Source organism: Boleophthalmus pectinirostris, unplaced genomic scaffold (assembly GCF_026225935.1).
Source record: "Boleophthalmus pectinirostris isolate CB_2022bp ecotype Guang Dong unplaced genomic scaffold, ASM2622593v1 HiC_scaffold_6, whole genome shotgun sequence".
Classification (NCBI taxonomy): Eukaryota; Metazoa; Chordata; class Actinopteri; order Gobiiformes; family Gobiidae; genus Boleophthalmus; species Boleophthalmus pectinirostris.
In genome coordinates this window covers 5,464,597-5,475,541 of record NW_026571447.1, presented here as the reverse complement: position 1 = coordinate 5,475,541, position 10,945 = coordinate 5,464,597, and the positions used below count along the sequence as shown (strand labels likewise).

The window sequence follows — 10,945 nt, the reverse complement described above, 5'->3', positions numbered from 1 at the left end:
TGTGACACTCAGTGACAGTGGACCAAAACTTTTACTCAAGTAAGAATACAGTTCTGTCCAAACACTAATCCTCATGTGTGGGTGAAGAGTTGGATGTGTCCTGACATTTCTTCTAAAATCAACTCAACTCAATGTAAGAAATGTAACTCACGGCTATTACCGATAACATTATGATTTATAGAGTTATAAAAATGCAACAATTACATTTTTTATTTTTAGAAACTTCCATTTTGCAGTATATTTTTACATTGTTTCCATGCAACTATCTCTGACCTTTTCCAAAACAAGAAAATCTCTAAACTGTCTCCATCTGTTACTGAAGCTTCTAATTCAGCTCCTTTAAAAGACTCTTGAAGAAATGTTTTCTAATGGAGGCTTCAGTGTTTTTAGAGACATAATGGTTATTTCTACACGTCAAATGTATTTCAAATGTTTAGTGGAAACTGATTGTATTAGTATTTTTGAATAAGACAACAGGATAAGCAGCTCACAATTTGGTGAGCGCTAATGGGAATCCAAATAAATAAAGAAAATAAACAAATATAGGATATAAAGAAGTCAATAGGTAAGTTTAAAAATAATTCATGTGTGATTATATTCATGTATTTTCAGCATGAATAAAGACATAACTCGAGTAATGTGTTAAAGTTTTCCAAATGGTCAAAATAAGTCTTGTGTTCAAATCTTGTAGGTCCATTGTGTAGTTGACATTGCACAGATGTTTGTGGAGTATCATGTTCAAAGTAAAGTGTCAAGTGTCTTACCTGTGACAGAGAGCCTGGTGCCTGCTCCGAATACCACAGTGCTTCAGTGTGTGCACACGCTGCTACAAAAACCTCCCCACTGTCTCTGATGAGGACAGAGACACTCACACTTCCTGTGGACACTCAGCGCATGTCCACCGCCTTCATCAGTGTCCCTCTAGTCCAGACCAAGAGCTGAGGTGGACACCAGGAGGACACTGGGGACCATGATGGAGCTGTGAGGAGAGGACAGGGGCCAAGAGACTGACGCTCTGAGCCTCAGAGAAGCAGCAGAAGAGGAACTGAGGTTTTTGTCACACTCTATATCACTGTGATACGTACTCCTTAACAGAGTCGTCCCATGTGTTACAGTAATAAACTGCAGAATCTGATTGTTCCAAACTGTTGATGGTCAAACGATAATCTCTTTTAGACTGATGAGTACTTGTGAATTTAGAGGAGGACACACCAGAGCCATAGGTTGGAGCTCTGTGTGAATGGTAAAAATACAAGAGAAACTGTGGAACTTGTCCTGGAGACTGTTTGTACCACCAAGCCCATTCATTCTCCACATATCCCAGGTTACAGTCCATGGAGACGCTCTGTCCTCTCTCCACACTCACATCAGGAGGGTTCTGGGTCACCTGCGTCACAGCACTCACACCTGGAAACAAGAAGAAGAGCAGAAGTGAGGAGAGAGGCGGAGTGAGCAGAGAGCAGCAAAGAGCAGCCTCCTTACATTACACAACATTCATCAAATAAAAAAAACAAAAAACACTAAGATTAAGAATAAAGCAGCAGTGGCAATCTGTTACACAGGGAACAATAAATTCAGTTCAGGTAGGCCATTAGTGACCACCACCCCAGGTATACAACAAAAAAGGGTCATTCCACACCAAATCTCCAAATGTTCCAGCCAGAACATCTCAGATTTGACTGAAAAAAAAATTCTAGGAGGTTCACACACTTTCCAACAAGAAAAGTCCCAAATTTTAGCTCCCAACTCCTTATAGTTTTGTCATTCAAAGATATTTTGTCAACTCTGTCCTGACCTGTTTTGAGCAGAGTTTTCTGAGGAGCCACTTTCAGATTGCTGTATCTAAAAAACTATTTAAGGTCCTTCACATTTTCAGTGGTTAAAATCTGGCAAATGTACTTGAAGAATCTGAACTTTTACACATGTACTTTTAGTTTATCACAGATTTCTGGGGCTTGAATTTGCTCGAAAATTTTCCTCTTCAAATTTGAGGGCATCTTTGAAGGACTGTGAAAAGTGGAGGACTTTTACACATGTGCTTTTGGTTTTAGACTAGTGCTGTGTACTTTTACAACACATCATTTCTAAAATAGATGTTCCTCACACAACAACAGGACGCCTGTATACAGTTCAGGAGTGTTACACCAAAACATCTGTTGGTTTCCTCAAAGAGTTCAAATAATTTACAATAGTTGAGTAATTAAATCAAGTATTTTGTTGAGTTTAAGCTGTGTGTCAAATATTCAGAGTGTTTTTTTTTAGCTTCTGAAAGTGTCTTCATAGTCCCTGAATGAAAAAAATAATAATAATTTTGCAAAAATAAGGCAGAACACCATCATCAATTTTGGATATGTTAAAAACAGACATGTAGTCTTTCTAAAACAGTCCATTTGATGTTGGTGGCTGCTATCATTTTTCTTTTGGTATAACATGGTAAAGATGGCACCAAATTTATTTTTTCCACTTTTAACACTTAATATCTTGTAGAGTTTTCATCACAGAGGCTCAGTTTTAAAATACAAAGTACACAGTGTGTGTTTGAAGGTGTATGTTCAATATCAAACCTCTGTTTTTGAAATTGCACTTTTCACAGTCCTTCAAAGATGCCCTCAAATTTGAAGAGGAGAATTTTCGAGCAAATTCAAGCCCCAAAAATCTGTGATAAACTAAAAGCACATGTGTAAAAGTTCAGATTCTACAAGTACATTTGCCAGATTTTAACCCTTGAAAATGTGAAGGACCTTAAATAGTTTTTTAGATACAGCAATCTGAAAGTGGCTCCTCAGAAAACTCTGCTCAAAACAGGTCAGGACAGAGTTGACAAAATATCTTTGAATGACAAAACTATAAGGAGTTGGGAGCTAAAATTTGGGACTTTTCCTGTTGGAAAGTGTGTGAACCTCCTAGAATTTTTTTCAGTCAAATCTGAGATGTTCGGACGGGGGCATTTGGAGATTTGTGGTGGAATGACCCAAAGGCATTTACAGAGAATTTAGAACTTAGGGGAGGGGGGCACCTGTTAGGAGCGGCCGCCGTCACCACCAACTCCACACAGCACCTTGAATCCAGATTCCACAATTAACACATTAGGACAAGTTTTTAACAGCACACATTCTCAGAAAAAGTTTAGGTTAGTTTCTGTATATATTTTAGTCTGTTTTGTTTGGTTTACCTTTTACATTCCTGTTAATTAAACATTATTTAATTTGTTCCATTATCCATCTTGGCTCTTTTGTTATTTCCCCTGTCCCTAGTGGAGCTGGGTCGTAACACCACTGTGTCGCCATTATCAAACCATTATTAAAGTGTCATAGCCTAGTTATTTCCAGATTTCTTTTGCGTGTCCTTTTTGGGGGTCAAATATGCTTCATATTCACAGCAGTTGGACATTGTGAGAAACAAAAAACAAACAAAAAAGCCTTCTGTCGATAAAAGACTGTATGGACAGAAGGCACTCAGAGAATAAACTTCAAAGCAGCTCTGCTTGTACAAGTCTCTCCATGGCCGAGCACCAAAGTCCATCTGTGACATGTTAGGACTAGACCAAGAGTGAAATGTGATTAGACCAGGATTAAACCAGGACTAGACTCATGTTATGCTTCTCAAAAGCTAACTGGGATCTGTCTGTCTTCACACCTTTTAATCTTGTATTTTTATTGTTCAAAAATAGTTTGGAAAAACAGTGACCAGGAATTTGGGAACAGATAAGCTGAGAGAAATGTTCTTAAAGGACCCACTATTTTCTGATCTGTTAGAATGTTTCTCATCACAAACAGACCTGGGTCGTGTTTTGTTTCATTCACATGTTTAACACACAAATCCTGCACATTCAGCCTGAGTTCTCCTCTCCAACAGAAATATAGGAAGTGCTCTACTGTGTTTTTAAACTCTATACACCTTCACTAGAATCATTCTGACTGTTCCAGGTTTGTTTTTGAGGAGGTAACAACATTATAAAGTGTCTTAAAGCTCACAAGAGTCCATTTTGTGTAATATAAGACTTTTAATCTACTTTTTTTTTTTTTACTTTTACACAACTACTCTTCTACTTGAGTAAACTGTATGGTTACTCTACTCAACCTCAAATAACATTTTTTTTTTAAAAAACAAAATCATACTTGCAGGTCCCAGTGCTCTGTTGTGGCTGCTGCTGACCCCTGTCGCCATGGTGATGACCTCTGTGCTGCTGTTACTGATCTGCAGACAGAAGAAGCACAAAACACAATAATATAATACAAACATTTCAGCACTAACTTTGTTTTTTATGAGTTTTACAGAACAGGAAGGAAACTGTGGTGAAATTAAGATGCGCCAAAACAAAGCCAGCACATTTCTGACATTATATTTTGTAACTAGAGGATCTAAGTATAATTTATTTGTATTTTTATGTTGGGAAATACATAGACTGCTGCTCCACAGACTGCACTTACCAGAACCTCCATGTTTTATTTAGTGATTATTTTAATAGATCCACGCTCCATGTGGACACTAAGGCAAAACAAAACCTACAGCGTCATCTGCCGCTGAACTGAGCTCACACTGCCCCCTGGTGGATTTATCGACACAAAACAACCTGAGTGCACGTTCTGTTTAAACAAAACTACAAATGCTCTCAGGCTTCAATGTCTTTCTAAATCAAATTCTGCTGAAATATCCTGGCTAGAATTTCCACTTTGAATGAGAGTTCTAATGTTTTAGGTGCATTTAGTTTGCAGTACTTTTCCTTTATGCAGTTGATACTTTGCAGTGTCAAAAAAAAAAAAGTCAAAAAAGCTTTAAGATGGTCTGAAAATAAAAATACAAAGTTGATTTTAACAACACATTTTCAGACACCAGTACAAAGTTCATGGTTCTGTTTAGGTGTTTGATTTTCAACAAAAAAAAAGATGAGAGTGACAAAAAATAATAATATAAAACTGTGGGCTAATGTTATCTTGTGACTGTAATGTTATTAGAGAGGGATTTGTTTATCTGCATCTCACCTGTTGTAGTTCCGACCAAGTCAGCTCTTTCTGGTCAGACTGTGTTAAAAATAAAGCTCAGATTAAAGTCTAACATGAATAACGGAGCTTCAGACAGAGCAGAGCCTACAGTTAGCTTCACACCTCCAGGGAAAGTTGAAGACACCATCTGCAAAGTATCAACACTTCACTATATGGAATAAAGTTTATATAACAACTTTTTTTTTTTTTTTTTTTTTGGTCCTGCTGCCCTCTGTTGGTTTGTTGTGTTTTTTCTGGGGTTTGTTGGTTTTATTGATAACTGTTCTGAACATGTCAACAAGGTAAATACACTTTACTGCATTGTCTTTAAAAAGAACCCAACAAGTTGAAGTATATAAGAAGACAAAATGAACATCATTGGCTGGTTGTCAGTGAAAGTTGCTGATACTGTTGTTATTCTATTAGTAGTAGATCACTGGGAATGATGATGATTATTTATTATTGTAAAAGTTGTTCATGAACTCTGTGGTCTTTTTATGTCCACCTGGGTTAAACAGATCAACATTCAAATCCCCACAGACAATGTGTGTCTTATTTCCAGTTGAATGGAACACATGAGATAGAAATGTATTAAAAGTATCCAGTGAAGAAGCAGGAGTTCTGTACATACAACAAACTCTTTTCCATCTGAATCTCAACAGTGACACATTCTAATAAGTTGTCAGTTGTAGTTGACACACTTGTGATGACATTCCATTGTAAATGAGAGTCTACGTAAATGTCAACTCCACCCCCTCTCCTGTCTTTTCTGTTGGTTACAAATAATTCACATCCCTCCAGTTCTACATCGAATCATTTGTCTTTGTCCAACCATGTTTCAGAGACAGCAGCTGCACTAAACTCTGCAAACAGATAAATAAATAAATAAATAAATAGTCTTTGATTTATGAAAAGTTGTCCCATAGACTTCTGTGTTTCTGAAAAGGCATGTTCCATGTCCACTGTACTTTTAAACTGTTCTTCTGTACAGTACTGACAATACAAATATGGATCTGGGTCTATATCTCTTTCTATATCATATCTACTATCATCTATATTTAGATGATTTAAATGATTGTAAGTGAGTTGGATCATCTTCCATATCGTTTATGTTCTCTGTACTATCAAGTATGGACATTTAAGACTCTACAGGTTTTTCACCATATAGTCGGGGAGCCAAAGTCTCAAAAATGGGTTGAATCTGACATCGCCTGCCATACTTTTTATTTGTGTTTTTTTTTTGTTAACTGTGACCCTGAGGACCAATAATTGGAGGGTCTGCTCTTCCGGAAATATTGCGAAAAAAAATTGTGGCCATTTTAGTGTCGGTAACCTTCATTTTGTGATAGAAAATTTTGAAAAGTTAAAATTTTCCTCAAATCTTCAGTGGATTGGGTAAGCTGTCTACAAATACATTCCAGATGCAAAGAACACATGTGGTGACAACATTCAGTGAAAAAAATATTCATAAAACACATTTCTACATGATTTTGGCTCAATTTAATGCCAAAAAATAAGGCATTTTTTTCACTTTTTTCCAATATTTTCATCTTTACCTCATTGGCAATCAACTATTCCCCCAAGTTTTGATATCAGCCAATATGACATTCTTTTCTTCAAACAGTACAGTCATTCCACAGAAAAAAATATAAAAATCCAACCAAAATCAATGGATCTGTGATGATTTCTTTACCATCAACAGGCCCAGAACCTCAGTAGAATGTTAGGCTCCTCTCAACAGTCCATAAGACACACTGGATATTTAACATGGTTGTTAATGTCCACATTATTAAACATCATGGTCCCTCGCTCCACCCTGTTCACGAATTTAAAAAGTCAACGCCAAAGTGAAAGGCACCAGCTGTTCACCAAGAAACACCTTCCACTGCAAAGAGACCAAGACGTGATGTTGCTGTAAAACCACAAGAACAAGAAAGTGCAGCTCAGTCTGTTTGTCTTCTGTACGTCTCACTTAACAAACGGGATTTTACTTTGATGGTGCTCCACATACAAAATGTTCTCTGCAAACTCAGGATGAGTTAGGAAGTCAGACCCTCCAATTATTGGTCCTCAGGGTCACAGTTAACAAAAAATAAATAAATAAAAAGTATGGCAGGCGATGTCAGGTTCAACCCATTTTCTAGAGCTTTTGAGACTTTGGCTCCCTGACTAATATGTGGCAGAAGATCTTCCACAGGTAACACAGCAAGACCTTCCAGAGGAAATATTTGGGTGTCCATACTTCAGACTCTACCCCTGCAGACTATTATGCCCTGATGAAGACCACCTTGCTGGTTGAAATGCGTTGGCGTCCCTCCATGTGATAAAGGACTTTTAATATATTCAGTTGGAGTGACTCGGGTTTGTACTTTGTCCACCTTTACATTTTCCAGTAAGAGCAACATTCTATTAAGAATACAAGTTTAACCCTCGTAAAGTTCCTGTTCTGCTGTTTTTGACTTTTTTATGACCCAGTGAAACGCTTTACCTCTTTTCTTCATCTCCCCCTGCAGAGTTTGGTGTTTGTAAATGTGGATGTGAAATTGCAGTGGCCACACAAAGCACACAGCACCTCAAATCTTAATGTATTTTTTAAACACAATGTAACTGAAAATGTGACTACTTTGTGTTAAAATTGCCAGAAAGATAGACAATGTGATTAAAACAGCACATAAACAGTGTCGTAACAAAAAATCTGATTTATAGGATGATGTTTTTACCGAATAAAACTTCACATTGAAACAGAGTGTTGCAGAAAAAGAAAAGCAGGTTGATTTTGATAATTTATCAACGTACATGTACACACTTTCTCTGGGGCTCTGTAGTCTTTATAGAACTTATTTGCTGTATAAATTTGCAAGAGGATTAAAGTATCTCAACACTTGTCTCTCCTCATCCTCTTCCCCCGCTCTCATTTCTCCTCCTCCTCCCTCCTCCTCCTTCTCTCTGGTGTGTTGTTTATAAGCGTCCCTCCCTCCGTCCCTCACACTGCAGTACATTTGCTGTACACTGGGACAACATGCTGTGGAGTCTGTACACTCTGGCCTGTGCTCTCACATGTAAGGAGGCTGCTCTTTGCTGCTCTCTGCTCACTCCGCCTCTCTCCTCACTTCTGCTCTTCTTCTTGTTTCCAGGTGTGAGTGCTGTGACGCAGGTGACCCAGAACCCTCCTGATGTGAGTGTGGAGAGAGGACAGAGCGTCTCCATGGACTGTAACCTGGGATATGTGGAGGATTATGGAGCCTGGTGGTACAAACAGTCTCCAGGACAAGTTCCACAGTTTCTCTTGTATTTTTACCATTCAAGCAGTGCTCCAACCTACGGCTCTGGTGTGTCCTCCTCTAAATTCACAAGTACTCATCAGTCTAAAAGAGATTATCGTTTGACCATCAACAGTTTGGAACAATCAGATTCTGCAGTTTATTACTGTAAGACATGGGACAACACTGTTAACGAGTGGGTATCACAGTGATATAGAGTGTGACAAAAACCTCAGTTCCTCTTCTGCTGCTTCTCTGAGGCTCAGAGCGTCAGTCTCTTGGCCCCTGTCCTCTCCTCACAGCTCCATCATGGTCCCCAGTGTCCTCCTGGTGTCCACCTCAGCTCTTGGTCTGGACTAGAGGGACACTGATGAAGGCGGTGGACATGCGCTGAGTGTCCACAGGAAGTGTGAGTGTCTCTGTCCTCATCAGAGACAGTGGGGAGGTTTTTGTAGCAGCGTGTGCACACACTGAAGCACTGTGGTATTCGGAGCAGGCACCAGGCTCTCTGTCACAGGTAAGACACTTGACACTTTACTTTGAACATGATACTCCACAAACATCTGTGCAATGTCAACTACACAATGGACCTACAAGATTTGAACACAAGACTTATTTTGACCATTTGGAAAACTTTAACACATTACTCGAGTTATGTCTTTATTCATGCTGAAAATACATCAATTTAATCACACAATATGTTTTTTCATATTTATTTATTGATTTCTTTAAATCCTATATTTGTTTATTTTCTTTATTTATTTGGATCTCCATTAGCGCTCACCAAATTGTGAGCTGCTTATCCTGTTGTCTTATTCAAAAATACTAATACAATCAGTTTCCACTAAACATTTGAAATACATTTGACGTGTAGAAATAACCATTATGTCTCTAAAAACACTGAAGCCTCCATGAGAAAACATTTCTTCAAGAGTCTTTTAAAGGAGCTGAATTAGAAATTTCAGTAACAGATGGAGACAATTGATATTAGTAAAAAATACATTGTAATGTAAGTTTCCAGAAATGTATAATGTATTAATTGTATTTTTAAAAACTCTATCATCACAACATTCTTAGTTAATAGTCGTGAGTAACATTTCTTACACTGAGTTGAGTTGATTTTAGAAGAAATGTCAGGACACATCCAACTCTTCACCCACACATGAGGATTAGTGTTTGGACAGAACTGTATTCTTACTTGAGTAAAAGTTTTGGTCCCACTGTCACTGAGTGTCACAAGCAAATGTTGACAATATAAAATGAATGAACATTTGTGTTTCATGCACTTTACTTTTTAAAAACATTGCCGTTTTCCCCAGTGTTAAGGTTGATTTGTATGTGTTTGTAGTTGTCAGTGGGACACACATGTGTCGCTCCTCATATGGACAGGTAATAGTCCTGTATCTCCCTGCAGAGTAAAGTGAGTTTGTGCTCTGTTTCAGATGCCTCTCGTCCTCCTCCAGTGGTGACAGTGTTCCCTCCGTCCCCCGCACAGCTCCAGTCCCACACAGTCACTCTGCTCTGTGTCTCTGCTCAGTCGGGGCCCTGGGCTCAGGTGAGCTGGTTGGCTGATGGGAGTCCAGTGAGCAGTGGGGTGTGGAGCAGCGGGGCCGTCCTGGGAGCAGAGCAGACTTTTCACGTGAGCAGCTCTCTGTCCATCCCCACGTCCCACTGGACCAGCAGCCAGAAGCTGTACACATGCAGAGTGTCCCTGGGCCCTCAGACACAGCCTGCCCAGGACACCATCAGGAGTGGTGTGTGTGACTCACACTAGTACAGCACCACTGACACCTGCACTGTGCTCCTGTGTGCTCCTCCAAAGTCTCCACTGTCAAAGCCTCTGAACACAGCATCACATCTGGGAAGGATACATCACATTTCTGCTTTGGTGTCAAACTGTAATGAAATAAACTCTGCAAGATGAAACATGTGTTGTGTTTTAAATGACTTCATTAAATGTGGCTCATTTAACAATGGAACATTATTCAATGTTAAGTTTAAAAGTGGTGAGAAGAAGTAAAGGAATAAATCACAGAGACCAGTTAAACAGTTTCTAACTTCTACTGCAGTTTAAAGTAAATGGATTAGTTTGTGAGATGGGATAGGTGCAAGTTTTAAAAACACAAGAACCCTCCTCGAGTGCAAACATCTCACCACCACACTGCCCCTGACTGACACATGAACATAATGTAAGATGTATTTTATTATGGTGGAAATGAGACAGTATAATCCCTCATTCATCCAGGAGTGATTCACTGTAGAGAAAGTTTCAGCTGTGGTCATCTGGACACAGTTTTTACAATCAAAATATTTCAACTCCATCCACAAGACATTTTCAGTTCGATGGTTCTGGCCTAGTATCTCTGAGTATGAGTAGATCTTCTGGTTTTGTTGTATCTAAAATTATTATTAAGCATTATTTTGGACTTGTCCCCGTGCTCCTCATCACAGCTCTGTGTCCGGCTAAAGCTTCAGGGACAGTTCATTTGAATAGAGAAACCTCACTTCCCTCCAACACAGAGCAGGAGCACAGGTGCATGCTGGGTAAGAACAGAGAAGTGCTGCTTCACTGATCAACCATCAACTTTCACAGTTTACTTTTAGCGACACAAGTCAGAAACCACGTCATGTTCTCTGGACCAGTGGAGCGGAGCACTAACTGTCCTCTGTGCTCATCCTATTCTCTATCATGTGTTATTTCCT

General features: G+C 39.0%; 1 protein-coding gene across 1 annotated transcript; it reads left to right on the top strand.

The window, feature by feature from the left end:
- The first annotated feature begins 7,941 nt into the window (after nucleotides 1-7,941).
- Nucleotides 7,942-10,168, top strand: LOC129411890 (immunoglobulin lambda-1 light chain-like). The gene is made up of 4 exons (XM_055164182.1): nucleotides 7,942-8,041; nucleotides 8,117-8,446; nucleotides 8,730-8,759; nucleotides 9,685-10,168. The coding sequence occupies exons 1-4, from the start codon at nucleotides 8,002-8,004 to the stop codon at nucleotides 10,014-10,016; spliced, it is 732 nt and encodes a 243-aa protein (XP_055020157.1). The 5' UTR covers nucleotides 7,942-8,001; the 3' UTR covers nucleotides 10,017-10,168.
- Nucleotides 10,169-10,945: the final 777 nt, after the last annotated feature.

Excerpts from the sequence above, each read along its gene's own strand:
- LOC129411890 (XM_055164182.1), top strand. The coding sequence starts at position 8,002 with ATGCTGTGGAGTCTGTACACTCTGGCCTGTGCTCTCACAT. Across the intron at positions 8,042-8,116 it reads TCTGGCCTGTGCTCTCACAT|GTGTGAGTGCTGTGACGCAG; the intron begins GTAAGGAGGCTG and ends TCTTGTTTCCAG. Across the intron at positions 8,447-8,729 it reads CACTGTTAACGAGTGGGTAT|TCGGAGCAGGCACCAGGCTC; the intron begins CACAGTGATATA and ends GCACTGTGGTAT.